At 38.4% G+C, this 27112-nt stretch overlaps 1 protein-coding gene across 3 annotated transcripts in view; it reads right to left on the reverse strand.

Moving 5' to 3' along the window:
- Thada (thyroid adenoma associated) overlaps positions 1–24932 on the reverse strand; it is a 314583-nt gene extending 289651 nt beyond the window's left edge. For all 3 annotated transcript variants that reach the window (XM_013017946.1, XM_013017947.1, XM_013017948.1), the window contains exons 1-15: positions 24862–24932; positions 24324–24423; positions 23929–24023; positions 22757–22887; positions 21857–22005; positions 21707–21739; positions 21424–21472; positions 17727–17914; positions 15049–15143; positions 12740–12960; positions 10734–11425; positions 8992–9143; positions 7637–7792; positions 6649–6771; positions 2633–2756 (exon numbers count right to left, since the gene is read on the reverse strand). In XM_013017946.1, the coding sequence (XP_012873400.1) occupies positions 2633–2756; positions 6649–6771; positions 7637–7792; positions 8992–9143; positions 10734–11425; positions 12740–12960; positions 15049–15143; positions 17727–17914; positions 21424–21472; positions 21707–21739; positions 21857–22005; positions 22757–22887; positions 23929–24023; positions 24324–24399 (2284 nt within the window). In that variant the 5' untranslated portion in view covers positions 24400–24423; positions 24862–24932. The remainder of the gene's footprint in view (positions 1–2632; positions 2757–6648; positions 6772–7636; positions 7793–8991; positions 9144–10733; positions 11426–12739; positions 12961–15048; positions 15144–17726; positions 17915–21423; positions 21473–21706; positions 21740–21856; positions 22006–22756; positions 22888–23928; positions 24024–24323; positions 24424–24861) is intronic.
- Between the last annotated feature and the right edge of the window lie 2180 nt (positions 24933–27112).

Consider the following 27112-nt stretch of genomic DNA (forward strand, 5'->3'; position numbering starts at 1 on the left):
GAGGAGGCTGCAATGCTTGGTAAGAAATGTACGCATTATCCTGCCCATGCAATTGTAACCCCTCTGTACAGTATGTTCACAAATAAAATAAAATAAAATTTAAAAAAAAAAAGCTCCCTGTATTTACCCAGTATTCATTTTTTATAAGTGCTATAATAAATTAACAAACGTTAAGTGGCTTAAAAAACACAAAAATTTATTCTCTCCCAGTTCAAAGTTAATAAAATAAATCTTTACCATTATCATTATTTCTAAAGTTACTAGTAAACAAAATTTAATTCGTTTTGACAGTCTTGCTTTTTTATCAGTGACACAAATGTGGTGTCTTAATTCAAATCTATTTTAACATTTGGGTTTAGTGAAATCAAAGCTAAAAAATATCCAATAAAGATAAGTAGACAAAAAAACAAAAGCAACATGTGATTGTATGCAATTGGTTTCCAGATGGTAGAAAATTTATTTGTACTATAACAGGCAATTTGTTGGGACAAATGGGAAAATTTGAATATGGGTTGCATATTAAAAACATAACTTTATCAACATTGAATTTCTTGAATAGACTCTTATATAACAGTTTTAAAATTAAGAAGAGACAGATAAAGTAAATGTGACAAAATATTAACTTATCATTCTAGGTAGGGGATCATGGCTGTTCATTTGAACTATTCCTGAAACTTTGTTATTGATTTTTTTTTCAAAATAAACTTGAAAACAATCATTTTTTCCTTAAATGAAATAAGCATGTATTAATAGCAAATCTCTCCTTCTTGTTAGAAAGTTACACTTGGTCTAGTAATTTAATTTTTTTTAAACTAATTAAAATCCAACTAGAGCCCCACATGGTAGAACATGTCTGTAATCCCAGATACTTGAGAGGCAGAGGCAGGAGAATAATGCCATTTCAAGCTAGCCTAGATAAAGCCAATGAGAACCTATCTCAAAAACAAATGGGGGCTGGGAATGTGGCTCATTTATGAAGCCCTGGATTCAATTCCTCAGTACCACATAAACAGCAAAAGTCTAAAGTGGTGCTATGGCTGAAGTGGTAGAGTGCTAGCCTTGAGGAAAAAGAAGCTCAGGGACAGTGCCCAGGCCCTGAGTTCAAGCCCCATGACTGGCAAAAAACAAACAAATGGGGCCAGTTCACACCTGTAATCCTGGCTACTCAGGAGGCTGAGATCTAAGGATCACAGTTCAAGGACAGCCTGGGCGTGAAAGGTCTGTGAGACTCTTATCTCCAATTAACTCAAAACTTGAAGGTATGATTTACATGATAGAGTAGTAGAACTGTGCATAAAAGCTAATGGGCGGCCGGTGCCGGTGACTCATGCCTGTAATCCTAGCTACTCAGGAGGCTGAGATCTGAGGATCACAGTTCAAAGCCAGCACAGGAAGGAAAGTTTATGAGACTCTTATCTCCAATTAACCACCAGAAAACCAGGAGTGGCAGCCCTGTGGCTCAAGTGGTAGACTGCTGAAGAGCTGAAGAGCTGAAGAGCTGAGGGACAGCACCCAGGCCCAGAGTTCAAGCCCCATGACAACAACATCAAAAAAAAAAGCTAAAGAGCAGTGCTCAGGCCCTGAGTTCAAGCCCCAATACCAGCACAAAAACAAAAACTAATTAGAGTGGGAGCAAGTTACTACAGGCACAACTAGAATAAGGTCTAAAACACAAACTAAAAAAACCACAAAGGACTAGGGGTATGGATGGCTTAAGAGATAGAGTACTTGTGTAGCAAGCCCAAGGTCCCAATTTGTTAAATCCCCAGTACCAAAGAGGGGAAAAAGTGTAAAACTCCTTGGTCCCAAGGCTATTCTCTGTTAACAAGCAACTGAGAATATTTTCCTGCTTGACCATTGTCAAGGAACACTAAGCATAAGTAAGAAATCCACATTAAAGTACACATACTGTGGTATAGGAATAAAGTACACATACTGTGGTACAGGAATAAAAAGAATCATTTTTTGTCAAAAATCAAAGACAAAAACTTAAGTTTACATCCTTATCTTTTGTATACCCTCAGGACAAAGAATGTCATTAAATCAGAATGCCTGGAAATGACAACTTATTGTCGTTCCAAAACCAAGTTAAAACAGAGGGCATAGAAGGGAAACTACTCTATAACAAGGAGGATTTACTGAGAATAATCAACATAAGGGTGACAATTAGGATTTTACTTTTAAACTAAATGAAGAAAAGCAAGAAACAGTTTTAAGAAAAGGAGTTAAGGGGGGGGGGGAGATGGGAAGGGATGGGAAGGGGAAACAAAGGAGGAGGCAACAATGCTTGATAAGAAATGTACTCATTACCTTGCCTATGTAATTGTAACCCCTCTGTACGGTATTTTCACAATAAACAAAAGAAAAGGAGTTAAGAGTAGGAACTCTTCCCATAATAATTAAAATCCATGAAATGTGTAGTATGGTTGGCAAACAGTGATCAGTGATGAGAAACGCAGCTTCTCTTCTTCCTGATCCTTTACTGGAAAATTTAGTTATGTAAAAGTAAAAACTACATAATAAGGAATCTAAAGAAAGGACATATGAAACCAAAACTTCAAGTAAAGCAAGTTTTTAACTTCATCTATTTTCAAAGAGGGAAAACCTTCCCCAAAGATTACTGAAAGCTTACCTTCTAAGACAGGAAAAACGTCAGCTATTGAGCCTAAAATGGTTAAAGCTGAAAATCTAGTTGGATAAGAAGATCCAGGAAAGAGGGCTTCAAAGAGACTGCTGCAAATAGATGACATGAAATCCTAAAAAAAATATACAATAAATATAATTAAGGTGACCCACATTAAGCTAACCCAGAATCAGTATTTCGCTAATTTTAATAACAAGAGTAAAGATTTTTTATAAATAACACTAGGTGTTTAGTTCTCTTAATTATTCATCATATCAGTTATAGTTTATACAGTTTGTCCTCCAAAGGTTCATGTGCTTCAAGCCTAGTCTCCAATATGGCTGTGTTGAAGTGTGGAACCTTTGAGAGGCAGGCCTACTGGAAGGCAACTGGGTCAGGGAGGCTTTACCTTCATGAATGGATTAATGCCTTCCTCAGAATTGAGCCAGATATCATGGGATTATATCAGTTCCTATTAGGAGGGGTTGTTATATAATGCCAAGGCTGAACATTCCTGACTTACTCTCTTGCTTTCTTATACTCCCACGTGTTCTTTCTACACTGTGCCCACTGGTCTGCCCTTACCTGAGGTCAGTACCATGGTGTTTGGACTTTAGGAGCCACCAACTTCTTCTCCTCATAAATCTCCTCTTTTTAAAGTATCTAGCCTCATGTATTTTATTATAGCCACACAAAACAGATTAATAACCATGGCCATAGAGTAGATATAACCTAACAAACCCTATCTTTGTATAGTCAACAATCAGAACAATTCCTACTGTTGGTCAGAAAAGCAAAGCATATTTTTGATAAAAACAAGATCTGTTTAGATCCTGATCTGTGCCAGAACTGAATGAATACTAACTTTTCTAGCCAAAAGCATTTAGGCATCAAAGGTATGAACATTTTAAACTGAAGAAACAGACAGTACAAACTAAGTTTAAGCATAATTCACAAAGATCCAATTGCTCTATTGTTTTCTCCCTACCCCCCGGGACTCTCTCTCTCTGCAAATCTATCTGCAAATGATAGAAAATTAAAACTTTTATTAAAATTAACACTAAAATTATTAAATTAGAACTATTTTATTAAAATGTTAACATTTTATCAAAATATTTTTGTCAAAAATAAGGTCTCCTTTGTTTACTTAAATAGTTTCAGTGTTAAGATAAAGAGGAAAATTGCAAAAAACAGCTGTGACTCTCAAACATCCTGCTACAGCTCAGCTATGAGTAATGTATGTGTAGCCTGAGTCCCAAGTGATTAGACAGGAATGCAAGATCAATGCATTCACTTTTCTGCTAGGCATGCAACCTTGTCCTTTAGGCTCTTACAAGTCCTAAGAGTTTACTAATTCCACTGAATTTCAGAAAACATCCTAGTTAATCTAAACACATCCTGCTGGAACTCAGCATTCCCATTAAATTATAATAAGGTTACTCTTTAGGGATTATCCTAATTGCAATTTATTTTTTTGACACAGTTCTTTTTTCCTTCTATTAGACTGTAATAGATAGAAAGAACACATTTATGCATTAGGATCCTAAGTTTGGACCACAGTTTCCTACACACTTGGAAGTAACTCCATGTATGTCCCTGTGACACTTTAATTGTTCTGAGTGACACTTCCAAATAGCTTGGCTTACTACTAACTGCTACTCATTCTCAATTTAACCTTCAACACTCAGTTCCCACTACCCAAGTCTTCCATTCTCCCAAGAACCTTGTATGTCAGTTGCACCCAATGAACTCCCCAAGTTCTTCCTGGACTTTCTGACCTCCAAGCCTGTACTTAATTTAGCCTTGTGCAAAAAAAAAAAAAAAAAAAATGAAATTAAGAGCAGATCTGGATTTGGGTCCTAGATGAGGGATCATGAGAAGTCACACTGAACTTCATTAAACTTCAGTGTTTTTCACTTGCTAAATAAGAATAAGAATGCTTATCCTGTCACGTTCACAACTCAAGTGGCTGATATCTGAGGACCAAGGTTCAAAGCCAGTCCAGGCAGGAAGTTAACTACAAAAAACAAACAAACAAACAAAAACAGAAGTGGAGGTGTGACTTAAGTGGTAGAGCACTCTGAGGTAAAAAGCTCAGGGACAGTGCTCACATCCTGAATTCAAGTCCCAGCACACACACACACAAAAGAGTATTAACCCCTCAATCTGGTTAAAAATTAAATGAGAATTTGGATGTACAGTATTTTATAAGCTTAAGTCATCTCATTATTAATATAGGTTATTTAGATATGAAATCATCTCTACTAGTCAAGGAGACATCTTTTTCAATGAGTCTCCTATTCTCCCTAGCACTTGGTGTGTTAATCGGCACTGGGCCTTCAGTCTACCTGCTACCAAGAGGATAATGAAAACTCAGGGCTAACCTCACAGCCCCCAAGAGCTTCAGGTTACTACCACTTAGGAGAAAGGATCATAGCCACAAGACTCAGAGTAAGTCTCTAAGGATTAATGTTCAAAACCGCATATTCAGTTAGGTCTGGTGGCTCCCAAATGTAATTCCAGCACTCAGAAGCAGGAGGAAGATGGTGAGTTTAGAGCCAAGTAAGCTATATAATAAGACCCTGTCTCAAGGGAAAAAAACAAAACTGTATATCCACAATTACATTCATGATAATCCAGGTTCTCAATCCACAAAAATAGAGGGCTTTTTGTAAGTACTTTACTGAGACTTCACAAAAGTCACTTTCCTCCTTGCAAAAGAAGCGAAAAAGGCATTTTTCTAAACCTAGCAATGATCTAAAAGAGACTGAAACACACAACAGGGGTTCCATACATACTCTAAGTCATTTTTAATGACTTCCAGTGAGACTTTTTAGAATGATTTACAGTTTACAAAGACCTTTCTCATTAAATCTTCAATACCAGCCTTCTGAGAGAAGTTACTAATACCACTTACAGTGGAAGAGACTCGAGTCAGCCAATTAGTACGTGGTAAAATTGAGACTGGGTTCTTAAAGGTCAGGCCATGACCTTCTAATCTTCACTGTCAGAATTTTTAGAAGATGAAGCTAATTTCAGCCTTTGTATAGACAAAGTCTTTGTTAAATTTTTTTAACCTTTTAAAGTAAAAAGTAGGTAGTTCAAATGCATAGTTCAAAATGCATCATTGTTATATTTATTTCCCTAAACAGATGAGTCTGCCTCCAACTTGGCTTTAGGGGAAAAAAAAGAGGTCAGCTAGATTTGGTTAAGAAACAAGTGAAAAGCTCATTTTGTTGTCCTGAAATTGAAGGTTGCCATAGTCCAGATTGCAACGGCTATAAGTAAAGCTGTACCTATCCCATTTACACAGTATCCTAGATCTCAGCTCTATTTTTTTTTTTTTTGGTCTGTCATGGGGCTTGAACTCAGGTCCTGGGCACTATCCCTGAGCTCTTTTGCACACAGCCAATGCTCTACCACTTTGAGCCACAAGAGTCTGACAGACTTTCCTGCCTGGCTGGCTTTGAACCATGATCCTTAGATCTCAGCCTCCTATGTAGCTAGGATTACAGGTGTGAGCCACTAGCATACAGTTTCAGCTCTATTCTTAAAGCTCATTCTAATTAGAGAGACACAAATTTCTTTCCACAGTTTAACTATGGATGACAGAGCATTACAGGTCATGTCAGGGTAAAGAGAAAGTAGGTCAAGCCAGAGTAGAGCTTTCTAACCAGTCAAGAGGTATGCAGAGCTGACAACTGCCTACCTGTTAAAACACTAAAATCACCTGATCCAACTGTTACTGAGACTGGCCCATTAATGTCAAATTCATGACTCAGGCTATCTCAAGTGGGAGACCAAAGATGCAGAAGGATTATGTTAACACTCAGTTTGAAGAAAAACATGAGATTTTTATTTGTTTCCCTCCAATGATTACTCACAGTTTCAGCTTTCTTAAATCTGAAAGTCTAGGTGGCTGGGAAAATGTCTCAAATAGGAGAGCAACTTCCAGCAAGCAAAGGCCCTGAGTTCAAATATCAGTATTGCCACAACTCTATTATGTCTAGAAATGTATTACCTACCTTATATTGCTGCAAAGAAACAGAGGGTTGTTCTTTGGTTAATGCATTCTCTGGTTCAAGTTTGGATTTACTTTGCTCCAATTTGTAAAGTACTTGAGAACTTTCCTGTATCCTACAAAACAACTATAAGACAAAGAAAAACAGAAAATATATGAACCACATACTAATCACAAATGTCAGCATGAAAGGGAAAATTCAAGGCAATGATAGCAATGGTTTTGAAGCTCTTAACATCTACAATATTTCTCTTTGACAGCAAAATTAACATTTGCATTTTCAAAACCAAAAATGAAGTATATGGCAAAAGAATACAGTCATTAAGCCACAGCTCTTCCATTTCCTTTATGTTGGCCTGGAGTTAAAGATAATGTACTCATTTCTATAGTCTACACTTTTGCAGCTCAGATGTATTGCATAATTAATTCAAATTGAATTATTCAAAAATGACTATATAAACTTTAAAAATGTAAGAGCATCCTTCTTCTATTACCAAAGCTTTCGTATAACTATCTTATAACCCCATGACTCCGATGAGAATATTTTTTTCTGGTACGGTGGCTTGAGCTCTGGGCCTAGGTGTCAACCCTGAGCTTTTGTGCTCAAGGTCAGCATTCTGCCACTTGAGTCACCACTCTACTTTTGGCTTTTTTGGTAGCTAAGTGGAGATAAGAGTCTCACAGACTTTCCTGCCTGGGCTGGCTTCAAACCATGATCCTCATATTTCAGCTTCCTGAATAGCTATCCACCAGCATCTGGCCCTAAGAGATTGTTTTAATTTCCAACATAAAGGAATTTCAATCTAGATTTTAGTCCGACAGGCAGAAAACGCAGAGCAGAGCACAAAAGGGTCATGAAGAAAGGTAGCAGCCAAATGCCATGATGTTCTTACAACTTCCCAAAATTTACACTCTTTCAAAATGATTTCCAGAGCAAAATAAGTTGCAAAGAGAAATTCAGTATTTCCAGTGTTTTAGGACCAAGATTCTACCTTCTTGAGAAGAGAACAAATCTGTTGCCGCACTCCTGGAGACTGGCTGTTGAGATTATATGTGAGAAAGAATTGAATCCACTGCATTTCTTCTGTGGAAACAATCTCTGTGCTTCGATTACTTTCACAAAGCAAACCTAATGTATCTATTCGGACCTAAAATACATCAAACAACCAAGTGTTAATCTTCCAAATGAATAAGCAAAGCCTATACTACTTGAAATGTCTAATTGTTTACACAGAATAGCAAAGGAAAAAAGTAAATTGTTCACCCATATACCTCCATACGTTTCCTAGTCAAAATATCCTGCAACTATGTCTTATCAAATTATCATATTAAACTTATAAATTGGGAGTGTTATAAAAATCAACAACCTTAAATTATTTCATAGTAACACTCAACTTCAATTCTTTATCTCTTCCTAGTGGGGACTTCACCTCAGGACCTCTTCAAATCACTCTCAGATTACTTCCCTGAATTTCTTTTTTTTTTTTTTTTGGGGGGGGGGTCCAGTCGTGGGGCCTGAACTCTGGGCCTGGGTGCTGTCCCTCAGCTCTTCAGCTCAAGGCTAACGCTCTACCACTTGGGCCACAGCGCCACTTTCGGCTTTTTTCTTTTTGCTTATGTGGTGCTGAGGAATCGAACCCAGGGCCTCAGGCATGCAAAGCAAGCGCTCTACCACTGAGCCACCTTCCCAGCTCTCTTTTTTTTTTTTTTTGGTCAGTCGTGGGACTTGAACTCTGGGCCTGGGCGCTCACGGTCCCTGAGCTCTTCAGCTCAAGGCCAGTGCTCTGCCACTTAAGTCACAGTACCACTTGCAATCTCACGGACTTTCCTGCCCAGGCTGGATTTGAATTGTGATCGTCAGATCTCAGCATCCTGAGTAGCTAGGACTACAGGTATGAGCCACTGGTGCCCGGCCATGTGGCTTCTTTTTTAAATCCTACTCTGCAAAGCTTCTGTTCCCATAAACACCCTTCTCTGATGAAGGTACAGTTCTGGTTGAATGATTTTATTCTACTGTTGACTGAGAACCAATGAAGTCAACAGCCTAGCATTAGCAATTTCCAAAAGATGGATAAAACCTTTCGTTCTGCAGACAATGTCCATGTTACTGATAACTCTGTTGACCCCTTACAGAGTTCCCAGGTACCTTATACAAGTTTTCTTGTCACAACTACATTTTACATAGACTGAGTAAAAAGATGACTTTTTCACTTTCTCTCCGTCCTCTTCCTGGACTCCCCAGAGAAGTGCTAGGCAAAAGTTGGGGACCTTCACATTGCAAAGCTAAAGGAATCGAAGAGTAAGGGACCTACTGTATGTACAAACCCCAGTGGTTTTGTCTCCTTACTTGGCAATGTTGATGAATTAGGCCTTGTTTTATTCTTGCACTGGATACAAGGTTCTCCCAGACATCAGGTGCAGACTGAAGATGTCCATGAGCTCTTGCTGTTCGTAAACATGCCATCAAAGCTCCTAGAGCTCCCCTGCTATCACCAGACTCTAAGGATGGTAAAGGTGGTTCTTATCCCAAAAGTGTAATACCAAAGATTGTTACTATGCTAAGAAAGACTACAATTTTCATGTTTCCAATTAACACCACATTCTGTGAAATAAAAATCACACTAAATTTTAACACAAAAGTTCCTATTCTAAAATAATCATTATTGAAATTGAATTGTTCTTGTGTAAATAAATTCAGAGAAGCATAAAATGTCAAATTATGTGCTAGTATTTTTTACTTTTTCTTTGACACTTAGAAAATGTACCAGGGAAGTGAATCAGAAAAATAAAAAAAAATGGAGAAATATTACAAACAATTATACAAAAAGTAAAACACTTTCACATAGAGAACAGGAAAAATTCAGCAACCAAAGACCGATGATTCTCTAAAAATAAACAGTGAACCTCTCTGCACATTTTGGAGTTACTGTTCTCATTAATAAAGATGAAAGGAAGGTCAAAATGACCTGTTGGTTTCCGGAAGGAGGACTACAGCAATCAGTAAGGGAAAGGGGAGCTCTGGCTCCAGGGCACACTGCCATACAACTAAGACAACCTTACTTCAGAGCAGATTCATGAAACCTGAAGGTAAGAACAACTGAAGTAACTTAAATAATTTATTATTTTTAGGTACAAAAATGAAATTTTCCTGTTATTTTATGGATACTCTTTGAAGGTTTTTAATATGCTTGTTGAAAGTATTTCTTAATAGTGCAAGATATGTAGATTCCATATTCTTGCTGTATTAAGCAGAATAGACTGATTTACATAGCCAGATTCCTCATTTATATATTCATTGCTGAATTATATTTTAATCCAGTGATTCCTTAAGAGTTATTTTAAAATATTAGAAAGCCAGGCACTCGTGGCTCCTACATGTAATACTAGCTACTGAGGAGGCTGAGATATGAGGATCACAGTCTGAAGACAGCCAAGCAGGAAAGGAAAGTCCATGAGACTTAACTCTAATTAATCACCAAAAAACTGTGGCTCAAGTGCCATTAGCCTTAAGCTAAAAAGCTCAGAGACAGCGCCCAGGCCAAGTTGAAGTCCAAGGACCAGCACATAAAAATAATTTCCCTCTTGCCAGACAAGGTTCTTAATCATCCTCCAGACTTACATATGCCCTTCCATTCTGTGTAAGTTACTGAAGGGCATTTCTTTCCCTATTCTAAAGGACGCAGATAGCTGTCACTTTAGGTTGTACTTCCTATTTTGTCTTTAGCCAAAAGATACAAAGTAACTTGTTTTTAAACTAGCCAAAAACTGTTTTAATTACTGCCTCAATTACTTGAATAAGCAATTAAGTAAAACACACATATATTTTACTCTAGGTTGAGAACAAACAACAAATTAAAACTTTGTAATAAAGGAAACCTTTCTTGGCTTGGAGAAACAACTTCAGCCAAAGATTTCATTCAGCTATGTACAGGAACATTTGCTTCAGTTTGAAGCAAATGTTATCACTAGTTAGCTTCCTTAACTATTTATAGAAGTGGAAATAATGATAAATTCAATATGATTTAACATCTGCCTATATAACTACATCATAAATAGAAATTAATGAAAACAAAAATTATTTTTTCTTACCAGTTTTAGCATCAATAGATGTCTGAAGAATCTTTACCATGTACCTTAAGCTTTCAGGGCTGTAATTCAGTAATTTGGGCAAGTAATAATCAATCACATAAGATTTTTGATCCAGATTTCCTTCACAAAGTATATGAAGAAGAGGAGAAACCCAAGTTTCATGCCACTGGTCTATCCAAGTACTGTTGACAGTCTGGGATTTCAAATGACTCTTGTGATTTTTAAACATGGTTTCCAAAAGGTCACTTGCATATGGTACCAGTGACTGGTCACCCATCACTTCTAAGATTTGAGATGGAATAGTTTTATCTGTTGCCAGTATGTGCTCAATTCCTATGCACTCTACCAAGCAGCCAAGGCATGCATACTTTCCTTTAATTTGCCATTCCAATCTCAGAAGATTCTTAGTCAATTCCAAAAAGAAAGGATCAGCAACCAAATCTGCTCCTTCCATAGTTAGCTGGTGCATTTGCAGAATATTTCTGAATATGATTTTGGTTTGGTGTCGCAGAGCATCTAATGGATGTTCCCAGTGAGTATAGACATATTCCAAAAGTCCTTCAACTATGTTCGAATTCCCTTTCAGTCTGTCCTTCAGGTTTGGGGAACTTGATTCAAGGACATGAATAGCTGTATTAGTCCAAGATGCTAAGATTCTAGACAGGAACATTTCCAGTGTTGCCTCTTTAATCCTGAAGAAAAATGAATCATGATACATATTATTATAATGCGACCAGTAAAAGAAATTTCATTTTGCAATCAGACATTAATATTTTTTAAAAATAAACAGAAAGTATACATTTTGGGGTGATATTGGGGCTTGAATTCAGGTCTCCATGCTTGCTAGGCAATTATTCTACCACCTGAGCCACATTCCTCAACCTTTTTCTTTTCCTTTTTTTTTGTAAGTCATGGGGCCTGGGCACTGTTCCTGCGCTTTTCAGCTCAAGACTAGTGCTCTACCACTTGAGCCACAGAGCCACTTCTGGCCTTTTCTGCTTATGTGGTGCTGAGGAATCAAACCAGGGCCTCAGGCATGCAAGGCAAGCACTCCACCACCGAGCCGCCTTCCCAGCCCCTCCTCAACCCTTTTTTGCTTTACTTATTTTTCAAATAGTCTTGTGCTTTGACTAGGGCTAGCTTCAGACCACAATCCTACTTACTTATGCCTCCAAAATAACAGATTACAGGTTTGAGCCACCATATCCAGCTTTTATGTTGCAATGGAATCTCAGTAATTTTTACCTTGGCTAGCCTTAAACCCTAAAACTTCTGGTCTACATCTCCTGGATATCTGGAATTACATTTATGAACCACCCATGTCCAGCCCCCAAAAATTGTAGGCGAGACCTAGTAGCACATGCCTCTGCCTCTATCCAGGAAGCAAACAGGATGACTGCAGTTCAATGTCAGATCAAGCAAAAAAAAAGTTAGAGACACTCTCAAAAAACAAGCTGAACTAGACACAATGGCTATAGTTACAATCCCAGCTACTTCAAAGACAGACATAAGAAGGAATCTGGTTTGAAGCCAGACTAGATGAAAAGTCTTAAGAGATCTCATAAAGACTAAATGTTAAAATTAATTTTACAAGTTAGCCTACACCAATTATGTCTTTCTTTCATTTGTTTCATTCCATATTTGTTTTCATTTTTACTTTTTTGGCAGATGCTGGGGCTTGAACTCAGAGCCTAGGCACTGTCCCTGTGCTTTTTTTGCTCAAAGCTAGTGCTCTACCACAGTTCTACCTTCAACTTCTTAGTAGTTCTGGGAATTAAGAGTCTTATGGACTTTCCTGTCCGGGCTGGCTTTGTACCATGATCCTTAGATCTCAGTCTCCTTGGTAGCTAGGATTATGTGCCTGAGCCACCAGCATTCAGCATACATGCATCACTTTTAAGATCAATCTACATTTTTCATTAAATTACTAAGTATACTGGTTCATTGGCATCTTTAAAATGCCTTACAAGAAAACAAAAATGTCAGGCAGCAAAATCGAAACTCACGGTGAACTCAAGGTGAACAGAACATGTATAGTATCCAAGAGCAGGGTCTCCCCACTGAAACCCACATTCCCATCCTGCCAGTCCAACATGGCCAGTGTCCCCTGGCACAGGAATAAGAGAGCTGGCCTAGGGATGTGGGCACTACAAAGGTTCCCGCAGCTGCTTGTGAACCACTCGGGGACACAGGTGTAGTCTACAGAATGGAGAAGCAAACAGCTAATCTGGAAAATAGAACAGAGTTCCTATATGTATTCAAAATTTTTCACAAGGTACCTCAAAATACAAATCTAAAATCTTCTTTCTCTCAAAGCATTCCAGGAAAACTAATGATACAGTAGCCATTAACTTTAAAAGTATTATACTAATATTTAAAAAACAAAATCTTAAGCATATGAATCCTTTTCTGGAAAGTCCTGGCATACCACATGTCGCCCCCTGCATGTGGGCCAGCTTAACATGGTTAGAAATGACTGAAGAAATCAAACTTTAATTTTATTAAGTAATAATGACTTTATGTGATTTCATTGGCTGGAGCACATATATTTTGCATAAGATTATGTAAAAGGTCAAAATAAATTTCTAGATAATACAGCAAGAAACTGCTATCAGGAAAAAAAAAACTCTGATCAAGATGCATTATACACACAAATAGACATGTTAAATTGAAACACCTGTATGCTGTGTGAAGGTAACTCTAAAATGAAAACAAAAAACAAAAAAATACCTGCTATCAGTAAATACAAATACTGTCATTTATATTACCAATTTGTATTTTTCATGTGGAATAAGTTTGCTAAAACACTGACTGAAACAAACATGCTTATTGTCTACCGTATATCATTTGTGTTATCCTTTCTTTTTTCCCTTGGTGCTGGTACCAGGGGTTGAACTCAGGGCCTCACACTCTTACTCACTTGGCTTTTTCTGCTCAAGCTGATGCTCTACCACTTGAGTCACACTTCCACTTCCAGTATTTTGCTGGTTAACTGAATATAAGATTCTCAGAAGTCAGGCGCCAGTCACTCACACCTGTAATCCTAGCTACTCAGGAGGCTGAGATCTGAGGATCACAGTTAAAAGCCAGCCCAGACAGAAAAGTCCATAAGACTCTGATCGCCAATAAACCACTTGAAAACCAGAAGTGGGGGCTGGGAAGTTGGTTCAGCAGCAGAGCATTTGCCTTGCATGCATGAGGCCCTCATAAGCATGAGCACCACATAAGCAGAAAAAAAAAGCCGGAAGTGGCGCTGTGGCTCAAGTGGTAGAGCTAGCCTTGAGTTGAAGAGCTGAGGGACAGCGCCCAGGCCCAGAGTTCAGGCCCACGACCGGACCCAAAAAAAAAAAAAGAAAACCAGAAGTGGCGCTGTGGCTCAAGAGGTACAGCACTCGCCTTGAACTGAAGAGCACAGGGACAGCACCCAGGCCCAGAGTTTAAGCCCCACAACCAACAAACAGAAAAAAAAGATTCTCAGAAATTTTCTGCTCAGGCTGGCTACAGACCTCAATTCTTAGTTTTTAGTCTCCTGAATAGTTATGATTACAGGTGGGAACTACTACTGCCCCACTTTCTATCAATTCTCCCCTCCCTTTTTTTTTCTGAAGCCAGTACTGGGTACCTGAACTCAAAGCCAATCCACTCCCCCCTAGCTTGTTTTGCTCATGACTGGCACTCTTCCACTTGAATTATACCTCTACTTCTGGCTTTTTGCTGGTTAAGTGGAGATCAGCATCTCTTGGATTTGTCTTCCAGGGCAGGCTCTGAATCTCAATTCTTCTATCTTAATCTCCTGAAGAGCTAAGACTATAAGTGTGAGCCCCAAGTACCTGAAGGATGGCCTATAATACTTTAAAAATATGCTAAGCCCTCACCTATGGCATATACATGTGCACATCTGAGGGAAGCTAGGAGGAGGGCACAGAATCAGAGGGAAACAGGTGAAAAAATACAAAAGAGAGGCCCATCAGCTTGCACTGGACATTGATAAAAGTGAACTAAACAATTCAAGAGCAGTGATGGGTGGGAGGTAATGAGAGAGAAAGAAGGAACAGCTTTTACTAAGCAAAAGGAAAGAAATATGCATATCACCCAATTTGGAAAAAAACAGCTGGGGTATCAAAGTTTATAAATCATAATAATGCCTTGTAATGGTTAAAATGTGTTTGTGACTTTAGCTAAGTATCACCACCCCACAATACTGTGAAATTTATAAAATCACTTAATCTCAATAAAGAAAAAAATAAAAATAAAAAATATGCTAAGCATATGTTTAGTAATCCACAAAGTCCAGTTCTCAAAAGGAGATACTTACCAATTCAGAAATCTTTTCAGCTGGATGAAGCATAGTCTTAATAAAAAGAATAACAGCTAATCCAGATGTACTCTGAATAGTCTGTAACAGGTCATCTGTTTGGCAAAAAAAATCAGAGAACAAGTTTAACAGCATAGATACTCTGGTACAGAGAAAAGAGCAGATGTTGTGGGGTCAGACAGCCCCAGGTACAGCTTCTACTTGACCAGTTCCTAGGTGATTAGGTTCTAGACAAATTATTTAATCTCCCATGAACTCAGCTTTCCTTTTCTTTTTTGTCAGTCCTGGGACTTGAACTCTGGGCTTGGGTGCTATCCCTCAGCTCTTCAGCTCAAGGCGAGCGCTCTACCGCTTGAACCACTGTGCCACTTCCGGTTTTCTAGTGTTTTATTGGAGATAAGAGTTTCACGGACTTTCCTGCCCGGGCTGGCTTATGAACCGTGACCCTCAAATCTCAGCCTTCAGAGTAGATAGGATTACAGGTGTGACCCACTGAGTGCCCTGCCTCAGCTTTCTTTTCTATAAAACAAACTCCTATCTGACAAGAAGCTGTTAAAGGTTAAAGGAACAATGGACACAAGGGCCTTTAAGCCCAGCCCATAAATACCAGGAGATAACTTCCTTTCTCTTCCAATAACACTCTCTGGGCATCATCTACTGCCTCCCCACTCCCTCGACAGTAGCTCTTTATCCCAACCTTTTCTTTTTATTCAAACTTTTATTTCTCTGTGTGTGTGTGTGCATGTGGACAATGGCTCTTTATCCCAACCTTTTCTTTTTATTCAAACTTTTCTTTCTCTGTGTGTGTGTGTGTGTGTGTGCGCGCGCGCGCGCACGTTGTGTTGTGTGTTGTGTGTATGTGTGTGTGTGTGTGTTCTGCTCCTGGGACTTGAACTCTGACTTCTTTTGCTCAAGGATAGTGCTCTATCACTTGAGCCACAGCTCCACTTCCAGCTTTTTGGTGGTTAATTAGAGATAAGAGTCTCTCGTGCTGGGAAGGTGGCTCAGTGGTAGAGCACTTGCCTTGCATGCATGAGGCCCTGGGTTCGATTCCTCAGGACCAAATAAGAAAAAAGAAAAAAGCCAGAAGTGGCGCTGTGGCTCAAGTGGTAGAGTGCTAGCCTTGAGCTGAAGAGCTGAGGGACAGTGCCCAGGCCCAGAGTTCACGACCAGACCCCAAAAAAAAAAGAGTCTCATGGACTTTACTGCCTAGGCTGGCTTTGAACCCAAATTCTCTGATTTTAGCCTCCTTAGTAGCTAGGATTACAGGTGCTGGGCTCATACTTTTCTTCAAGAAGTTTCAAAGCCTATGTAAAGAAGCTACATTGGGGGGCTGGGAAGGTGGCTCAGTGGTAGAGCACTTGCCTTGCATGCTCGAGGCCCTGGGTTCGATTCCTCAGCACCACATAAGCAAAAAATTAAAAAAAGCCGGAAGTGGCGCTGTGGTTCAAGTGGTAGAGTGCTAGCCTTGAGCTGAAGAGCTGAGGGACAGCGCCCAGGCCCAGAGTTCAAGCCCCACGACCAGACCCAAAAAAAAAAAAAAGAAGCTACATCGGTGTTAATTAAAAACTTTGTTCCCACAAAGAGAGACTCTGCTGAAGGACTCTATTTAACCTACAGAGTTTCCCTCAATCTGGATGTATGATATGCTCCTGGCTCATGATATAACTCAACAAATTCCTCTATCCTCTATAATTAGCAGCTAATCTAGAGACATGATTGCTTTTAAGTTCAATCCCTTTGCAAAGTTGAAGAGTACCAACAGCAAGACACTAAAAGATACATTTCTAGCTTTCTCTCTGTAATGTTAGCAATTGTCAAGTGCTTTAAGCTGCCTACATTGTATCACTGGGAGTTACAAAATGATGATATTCTATCACTTAATTTTATTTTATTAATTAAAATATTTATATAAAAAGACATTTCTTCTCATCTGTTCGGTTTCCCAGTGGTTCAATTTATACAGACAAAAGCAACTTATGTGAGAGAAGAAGAAATATTGACCAGCTTCAAAATCATAATTATTGCCATTATTTGAAGATAATACTTGTTGCTAAGGAGAAAAGTATGTATGGGTTACACTAATCATTCTAGATTCTCTTTCTAAACTTGGAAATTCCTTCTAAACAATTCTCTCCTATTACTTAACATCTGTAGCTTTTCAACAGAGATGGTTGGGTTTTCTTCTTTGAACAAAATATACACATGCTTAGTAAAGTCCCTCAACATAATCCCTTACATTTGAAAGAAAAAAAAAGTATTAAAAATACAATCCAAGAATGGACACCAGTAGCTGATACTTGGATTCCTAGCTACTCAAGAGCCTAAGATTTGTTGATTGCAGTTCAAAGCCAGCCCAAGCAGGAAAGTCCGTGAGACTCTTATCTCCAATTAACTGCCAGAAAACCAGAAGAAGAACTGTGGCTTTAAGTGGTAGAATTCTAGCCTTGAGTGAAAAAACCCAGGGACAATTCCCAGGCCCTGAGTTCAAGCCCCACAACAAACAAACAACAACAAAAACATACAATCTAAGACTATTCACTACTGGGAGAAGTTAGGGGAGAAGGTCCATATCTCTGTTAAATATATTTCAAATGTACCTTAGTTAAATACACATTAAACCATTAGAGAAAGCTGATCAACAGTTATAATTATCATTTGTATGCTGTCACACTTACCATCACATAAAAACTTGGTGAAAATACTCAGCAAACCACACATACTTTGCCAGATGAGAGAACTGGAAGTCTTCCAAAGGTTTCCCTGGAAAGTTTGTACTTTCTGTACTAGTACCATTGAAACTCTAATGCCTACTAACAAGTCATTCATCAACTGAGTTTGTACAATATGATTTCCAGCAAACTTTCTACAAAGAAGAAAAGACATTATTATAAAAGGAAACTGAAGTACAAATGTCCCTATTACCACCCCCCTCTAAAGTGAACACATTCTTCTAACCCTTACTCAATCTCTTTAAAATCTCGAAGTATATTAATTTATCCGCAACTCCAAACCTGCAACACCTTCTAGGATCTCTATCTACAACAGTACAATCATTGTTGCCTCTTGTCTTCTTCATCCCATCTATAAGAAAATCCTGGGGATTTTACCATCAAAACACACCTAGAATCAGACCATGTCCCTGCTACCATCTTGGCCTGAGCCAAGGTGAGCTGGTCACCCAGCTTCTACCCTTGCCCTTCAACAGAAGAGAAGCAAGTGATCCTATTCAAACTAAGACAGGAAAATCACCTCAGCTTGCTCCTCAGAAACATTAAACAGATAACTACAGTGATCCAGCTATTCTGTTCTTATATAACTCCACAAAAATATTGAAAACATAGACTCAAATGTACACTTGTATACCAATGCTTATGGCAGCATTATACACAATCACTAACAGGTTAAAAACAAGAAAGCTTAAATGACTATGAACAGACAATAGATAAACAAAATTTAACATATCCATCCAATGGAATACTGAACCATAAAAAGAATCAAATTCTAGTACATGATACCAAATAAATGGATCCTATAGACATGAATGAAATAAACATGATACAAAAGGACAAATATATATTGTTCCAATTATATGAAGTACCTGAAACAGATAAATTCAAAGAGACAGAAAGTAGAAAGGAGTTACCAGGAGCTGTGGATAGGGATACAAATACAGGGAATCAGGTGCTATAATCCTAGCTCAGGAAGCTGAGATATGAGGATTGCAGTTTGAAGCTAGACATGACAGTAAAGTTCCTATGAGAATCTTATCCACAATTACCCACTCAAAAGAACCAGAAGTAAAACTGTGGCTCAATGTGGTACAGCACTAGCCCTGAGGCAAAAGACAGTGCCAAGGTCCTGAGTACAAGCCCCACAACTGACCAAAAAAAGACAGGGAATTTTTTTTCGACATCTTGAATTTGAGGAATCTGTAAAATATCCATACTAAAATGTATAAGAGCCAACTGACAATGGGAATCTACCAAGGTGAAATAAATCTAAACTATGGTGATAATTTTGAGACTCCTGAATATAAAGGTGATGGATGGTTTCTAAGAAGTGGATGACATGACACTGAACACAGAGAAGAGAAAGGTCTGAACCCTCAATTTAAGAGATGAGCCAAGAAGAAGAGTCTAATAGGAGCCAGAGAAGTTCCTTGTGAGGCATGAGACGTCAAGTTAAAAATGGCGAAAAGAACCTCCTAAAACAAACAACTATAGGATTTAACAGACAAACAGGCATATTTACATAAAGGCAGAAGCAGTAAAATAATAACAATATTTCACAAGTTGAAAAGCAGGTATAAAGTCTGGTGCAAGTGGCTCAGCCCTGTAACCCTAGTTACTCAGAAGGCTGAAATCTGAGGATCGCAGTTCAAAGCCAGGCCAGGCACGAAAAGCCATGATAGACTCTTATTTCCAATAAACCACTCAGAAGTGGCGCTGTGGCTCAAGTGGTAGAGCTCTAGCCTTGAGCTGAGGAACTCAGGGACAGTGCCCAGGCCCAGAGTTCAAGCCCCAAAACCGACAAAAAAAAAGAGAGCAAGAGAGAGAAACAGAGAGAGAGAGAGAGAAAGAAAGAAAGAAAGGAAGGAAGGAAGAAAGGAAGGAAGGAAGGAAGGAAGGAAGGAAGAAAGAAAGAAAGAAAGAAAGAAAGAAAGAAAGAAAGAAAGAAAGAAAGAAAGAAAGAAAGAAATGCAAGTAGATACTGCTTTAGCAGAATGAGGAAAGATAAATACCAAACCAGAGAATAAGCCCAGATGCTCCGTAATTTGTATCCCCACAAAGGCTCAGAAGCTTGTAGCATTAAATATTCCTTAACATGGAGGCAAATACATGGCTGAAAACAAGAAGACTGATTATCAGTCTACCTCAAAAGAAAAAGAAATCTGAATTATACTTCTAAGCCAGCAGATGACTGGTTATACTAGAAAATGTAAAACACATGTCAATCAGATGGTTGCACAAGCCCATAATTCTAGCACTTGGAAGACAAAGGCAAGCAGGCTACATGGTGAGATCCTGTCTATAAACAAACAAATCAGCAATTATGCAGCAGGGAATTAAAATAATACAGATAAAGCAGTAATGCTATACTGCTAACAAGGGAATTAGGTTAAATTTTTTTAAGTTTTTATATATATGTGTACATATATATATATATTGTGTACATATATATATATATATTGTGTACATATATATATATATATATATATATATATATATATATATATATATATATATATATATATCAGATGCCAAAAAACCAAACTCAATGACTGGTGCATAACTCAAGTAGTGAAAGTGTCTGGCTAGAAAGCATGAGGCTCTGGCCCTGAGTTCAAAACCCAGTCAAAAGCCAAACTCAGCTTTTTGTCCCCACTTAACCACCAAAACATGGTTAAATGATTCTTCCATGGTGAATCCATTCCCCAAGAGAGAAAAAAAAAACAAATGAAAAAATTGATTTAAAGAATCGCCACAGGAGGCGCTGGTAGAGTGCTCAAGTGGTAGAATGCCAACTTGGCAAGCAGTTCAAACCCTAGTACCACTCCCTGCCAAAAAAGAACCACTTTAACAAATAGCCCAGCTAGGGTAGCCTGGAATAAAACCTGCAGTCAACCCATCCATATATACAGTGATTCAAATTAATTCTTAGTACTCTATTCTGAAATATTAATACTCAGTCAAAGACCACTGGGATTCTGGGGAAACTTTCTAGCAGGAAATAAAATAAGCAAACTCAACCAATAGAAAAAAAAAGCAACGTAGGGCTGGGAAGGTGGCTCAGTGTAGAGCACTTGCCTTGCATGCTTGAGGCCCTGGGTTCGATTCCTCAGCACCACATAAGCAAAAAAGAAAAAAGCTGGAAGTGGCACTGTGACTCAAGTGGTAGAGCGCTAGCCTTGAACTGAAGAGCTGAGGGACAGCGCCCAGGCCCAGAGTTCAGGCCCCACGACCGGACCCAAAAACAAAAAAAGAAAGAAAAAAAGCAATGTAGGGAAAACATAGAGATCATGAAAGCTGAAAGTTTTAAAACTAACAGAAAAGACAGCTATCATTAATATTCTCTAAGAGATAATGTAGGAAACATCACTGATGAAATCAGAACAGGATATTATGAAAAAGGAATACTCAAAAGATGAATAAGAAAGCTCTTTCCTTTCTCATTTATTCTCATACTTATCCAATCTTCAAGTATCAAATATTAAAACCTCCTCAAAAATACAATTAAATACCCACTTTTAAGATTAATGGAAAAGAACAGAAACAGCACACTCCAAGGCCTTTTTGAAAGTGTCTTTAGTTGAGAGACAATGCACAACTTCAAGTGTACACGCATGCCCACATACAAACATGTAGCACTTGCCTACTTTCCTCCAGGATGTCAATCAAACTCTTCTGTAGAAAATGAAGCACTGAAAGAAAAAGAACACAATGACAAACCAGGACTTAGAACTATGAGTTTTAACTTCAGCACAAGAAAATATTTTTAGGTCAGTTACCTACAAGGATATCAGAAAAATATAAATTTAGAAGGAATATGATACATTTCAGTTATCTGTAGCATTTTCCTATTACCAAGAAACTAAAAAAGCCAGATCCTAAATGACTCACAGAAGTATTCACAACTCAGAATATTTAGGACTTACCATTCTTAAGTAGATTATTAACACTTGCTCTACCTATAGGGGAAGAAAAAAATTAACACTGGTAAGGAGTTTTACCAAAATTGACATGTAAAAACAATGATGTAAAAATAAGTACTAGCCAGGAAAAGTACTAGAAAAATACTGGCTTACCCAAGTTAAAATTCTCCATACAGGAAGATATATTATCAATTACTTTCCTATAAGAGTACAGATCAGCAGTATTCAATTCTTCTTGAAGATGGTTAGTAAAACTGTGTATAGCCTCCATTAGAAAAAATTCGGGTAGGCCATTTAATGAGCTAGAAAAGAAACAAATACAAAAAACTCTGACAACCATGCACCACCAGGGTATGTGGGGGAAGAATAAACATACAAACATAGGAACAAAATACAAACAAACCAGTTCACACAAATTAAGCACTGGTGGTTCATGCCTAGAATCCTAGCTATTCAAAAGTCTGATATCAAAGGAGAGCGGTTGGGAGCCATACGTTTTTGGGAAAAGAGCTGGTATTGAGTTTGAACTTGGGACCTTGTATTTACCAGGAAGGTACTCTACATCTAAGCCATTCCTCTAGCACCTAAGCCTACTGATTTTTCTTACTCTTAAAAAATATATATAATCGATGACCTGAAAAAAAGGCGAAAAGAGAGAGAGAAAGAGAAAGTGGAGAGTGGGACTGAATGAATAGAATTTTTAGTGATATACTTCAAGTTTTTTTTTATGAGAAAAGAACTTTTTATAATACCCAAGCCCTCCCTCTTCATGTCTTTACATTTCTTTTTTTTTTTTTTTTGGTCGGTTGTGGGGCTTGAACTCTGGGCTTGGACACTGTCCCTCAGCTCTTCAGCTCAAGGCAAGCGCTCTACCACTTGAGCTACAACGCCACTTCCGGTTTTCTGGTGGTTTATTGGAGATAGGAGTCTCACGGTTTCTCTTGCCCGGGCTGGCTTTGAACCGCGATCCTCAGATCTCAGCCCCCGAAGAACCAAGATTACAGGCGTGAGCCACCAGCACCCGGCCCCCTCTTCATGTCTTTAATCTCTTACCTTGCTAATACTTTCTTCAAGGGATTTTTCAGACTCAAAGAAAAATAAATCCCTGCTAAAATATCCAAACAAGCTTGAATAGTGGGATCACACACTCCATTTTTATCTACCTTCTCCAGCAAAGGTACAACCTAAAATAAAAAAAATAAAAAAATCAAAGCAATCTTTTCTAATCCCAAGTGCAAAAAAGTTACAAATACTTTTTAAGTATCAATTATTCTATGAAATGTTTCCCATACTGCACTGTTAAGGATCCTAATTTAATTCTTTTTTTTTTTTTTTTGATCCAGTTGTGGGGCTTGAACTCCGGGCCTGGGCGCTGTCCCTCAGCTCTTCAGCTCAAGGCTAGCACTCCACCACTTGAGCACAGTGCCACTTCTGGCTTTTTGTTTTTGCTTATGTAGTGCTGAATAATCAAACCAGGACCTCAAGCTGAGATCTGAGGATCAAGGTTCAAAGCCAGCCCGGGCAGGAAAGTCCGTGAGACTCTTAACTCCAATAAGCCACTAGAAAACCGGAAGTGGTGCTGTGGCTCAAGCAGTAGAGCACTCGCCTTGAGCTGAAGTGTAGAGGGACAGCGCCCAAGCCCAGAGTTCAAGCCCCACAACTGACAAAAAAAAAAAAAAAGATGAATAAAAATACTCTTTATACTTTAAATTAACTTTTGCATGAGTCTGCCAAAAACTTTTGAAGATTCAAATTGAAAAGTTTTTTTAATTATCTCCATAAAAAGGTATATACAATCACCTCATATCTTATCTATTTATGTCTACAAAAACATCCAACTCCAAGCCTGAAGATGGCTTATATTGATGCTTTAAATAAAACATTATACAATGAACAGAAACAAACACAAAACTATTCTTTTGTGTTGATATCAAATAATTGAAACAAAAAAAATCACTCATTTAAAAAAAATCCATAGGCTCAGTGGTAGAGTGCTTGCTTTGCATGCATGAGGCCCTGGGTTCAATTCCTCAGACCACATAAGCAGAAAAAGCCAGAAGTGGTGCTTGGCTCAAGTGGTAGAGCACTAGCCTTGAGTCAAAGAGCTCAGGGACAAAACCCAGGCCCAGAGTTCAGGCCCCACTACTGAAAAAAAAAAAAAAAGAAAAATCCGTAAGAACATGATAATCTTTAAGATAAATTCATAAATAAGAGTTCAGTTTTACCTGTTTAACATAATGGATTTGTGACACTCCGTCTGTGAGCTGGACACATTGTAACAGCAAAGAAGCTAGATTTTTCCCCTCTGCATCAGCAAAAGCTATGAAACATACATATACAAAAAATTCAGTGATTTAACAACATAAGAGTATGAGCTTACCTGTATTATGTATTCTATAATATTTTTAAAGCTGTATACCCAAAAATCAAGTAGAACTTAGTCTGAAAGTAAAATTTTAAGAAACTCATATTATATCCAAAGCTAAATGTAAATACCATAGAAAAAAAGTAAATAGAAAAAAAGTAAACTTTATGTGGTATGGGGTCCCAGAGATTAAAACATTCTGCTTGCAAACTAGAAAAGAAATACACCAAATAAATGACTTCAGAAATCACTTACATCTCAAGGTTTCAAAGTCCTGATGAGGAATGGAAAATGCTGCAACTTGCATGCCTCGCTTCTTCTTCACACCCATTTTAGACAAAATGAACAGGAGTCACTGAAAAAAGAAGAATTTTAGGCATTGTCTCCTGGAGGGCTTCTCGGCTTCAATACTACTGGTATTTTTGACTGGAAAATTCTTTGTTGAAGGGTGTTATGCTGTAGTGTGTAGTGTATGTGTAGTGTAGTATGTAGGCCTGTCTGGTCTCTACCTACTATTGAGGTGCTCCTCTCATTAAGGTGTGGCAAGCAAAAAATATCTCCCATCATAACTCCACTAGAGAGTTAAACTGCCCAGACTGAGAATCACTGATCCAAGGATTTCAGCTTCAAAAGAGAAAAAACCATTTTCTATATCAAAAAGAGTTTATCACTGTCTAAAGGAACTTTTAGTATTATGACCCAGTATCTGTATTTTAAAATAAAACAAGCCTTCATCTTAATAAAAACTAAAGAGACTAGTAGTTTTCCCCAAACTAAAATGGGTCACACTTACCTTTGCGACTTGTTAGACTGACAGATCAAGAGGTGCTATTGTTTCTTGATTTCTGCAAACTATTTGGGGGAAAAAATTTTTTTTACATATGATCCTTGTGAGTTTGTTTTTAGTTAGCAGATCACTGGGTTCATAATGGACTAAAGAACCCTACTCAAAGATTAACAATCAGTCCCATGCCAGCTAGAAAGAAGTCACTAGATCCTTGCACGCATGAGGCCCTGGGTTCGATTCCTCAGCACCACATAAGCAAAAAGAAAAAAAGCTGGAAGTGGTGCTGTGGCTCAAGTGGTAGAACGCTAGCCTTGAGCTGAAGAGCTGAGGGACAGTGCCCAGGCCCAGAGTTCAGGCCCCACGACCAGACCCAAAAAAAAAAAAAAAGTCACTAGAGAAATGCCACAGGTTCTCTTCTTGATGAAGTTAACAATTTTAACAGTGTTTAGATATAAACATTAGATAACATAAAACTGGCTGGACATGTTGGATGAGGAAATCAGCAATATACTGGAATCATGAGCAAAATAAAGTTTCCTAAGATGAAATAGGAAATGTAAAATGCTACCTCTAACTTAGAAACAAAATACACACAGAAGTGTGAGCACACATGTGTGCACATATACACACACATATACCAGATGAAGAGCCTGAAGGAGGTTAAATGTGACTTGAAATTGATCAATATTGGAGCCAACCACATAACATGACCTCTAAAAGCCACAAACAAAGTAAGCCGGATTGAGGGAGACTGGGTCATCTCCATGATGTACAGGATGGTGAAACCCTTAAAGGAACAAGACAAGATGCTTTCTAGAAAAAAATAAGTTTCTGATGGGCCTGGAGAATAACTCCAGATTATACTTCAATGTTAACCAATGATGTTTGGTCTGGAGGAAAGAACGTAAGTCACTTGCTGTTGGATTGCTTTCGAAAAGAAGGGACTAGATTTCATTTGTCTTGCTGAAACTTGGTAAGTTAGTACAAGCTTCAGAACAGAATCTGAGTAAATACTGACACGGCTGCACTGATGGAAAAGGTTCTTGCCTCTGAAGAGTCCAATCAAAGAGTTATCAAAGCTAGCTTTGAAAATACTAATCAAATCTAATTACAAACTCGCTTAAAACTTTCCAAGGGCTTCCAGTTGTACGAAGAATAAAACCCAAATTTGAGTCTTTGGCCTTCAAAGCCCTAAATAATTTGGCTCTGGCTTCCTCTGCTATTCATCTCAAAGCAATTTGTTCTTCACTATTAAGAGCCTTCACTTTTCCTGATGCTCTTATTCTGATCTGCCTCTTAATGTTCATTCCACTTCATCTTCGCAAGGCCACTCCTAATCATTCAGATTTCTGCTTGAATAGTTCCTCCTAAGAAGAGCTTTCTCTATTTTCTCTAATTTACCACCACTCTGACACACGTTACGTAGCATCCATTATTTTATCTTCCTCACAGCACTTATTACTACCTAAAACTATATTGACTTGTACACCGCTATATTGTCTGTTTCCCAAGCAGTTAATTCCTTCAACACAACTTATTATTGGGTTTTTGTTTTGTTTTGTTAGCAATACTGTGGTTTGAACTAGGGGCCTCATACTTGCTAGGATGGTGCTCTAACAGTCCCCTTTTTCCTTGGTTATTTTCAAGATAACGCTTGCTTTATGCCCTGGCCAACCTAGACTATAATCTTCCTGTTTGGGTTTCCCTTTGTCTCTGAGAGGATAAGTAAGTACCACTGTGCTTAGCCATTCTGCTTCCCCTATGGCCTGAGATGACAGATGCATGCTATTGTGCTTTTCCAATATTTGAGGTAGAGTTTTATAAAATCTTATACTCAGGCTGGCCTCAAACAGCAACCTCTGCCTCCCAAGTAGCTAGGATTACAGGCTTTAGCCACTGGACCCAGCTAACAACTTTTTAACAATTTTGTCCAGTGTTTTAATTCTCAACTCCTTCAACAGTGCCTGCCATATAGCAGAAGCATATTTGATGAGTAAATGAACTAAAAGCTTTTGTGTCAGAAATGCCAGAAGGAAGATACGCTTTCAGTGGCAGAAAGAGGGACTATCATATCTAAATTACGTTCTACAACTAAGTGACAAGCTAGTCCTGGGCAGTAAAGAATCAATGACCCATGGGCTGGGAAGGTGGCTCAGTGGTAGAGCACTTGCCTTGCATGCTCGAGGCCCTGGGTTCGATTCCTCAGCACCACATAAGAAAAAAGCCGGAAGTGGCGCTGTGGCTCAAGTGGTAGAGC

Source organism: Dipodomys ordii, unplaced genomic scaffold (genome assembly GCF_000151885.1).
Source record: "Dipodomys ordii isolate 6190 unplaced genomic scaffold, Dord_2.0 Scaffold37, whole genome shotgun sequence".
Taxonomy (NCBI): Eukaryota; Metazoa; Chordata; class Mammalia; order Rodentia; family Heteromyidae; genus Dipodomys; species Dipodomys ordii.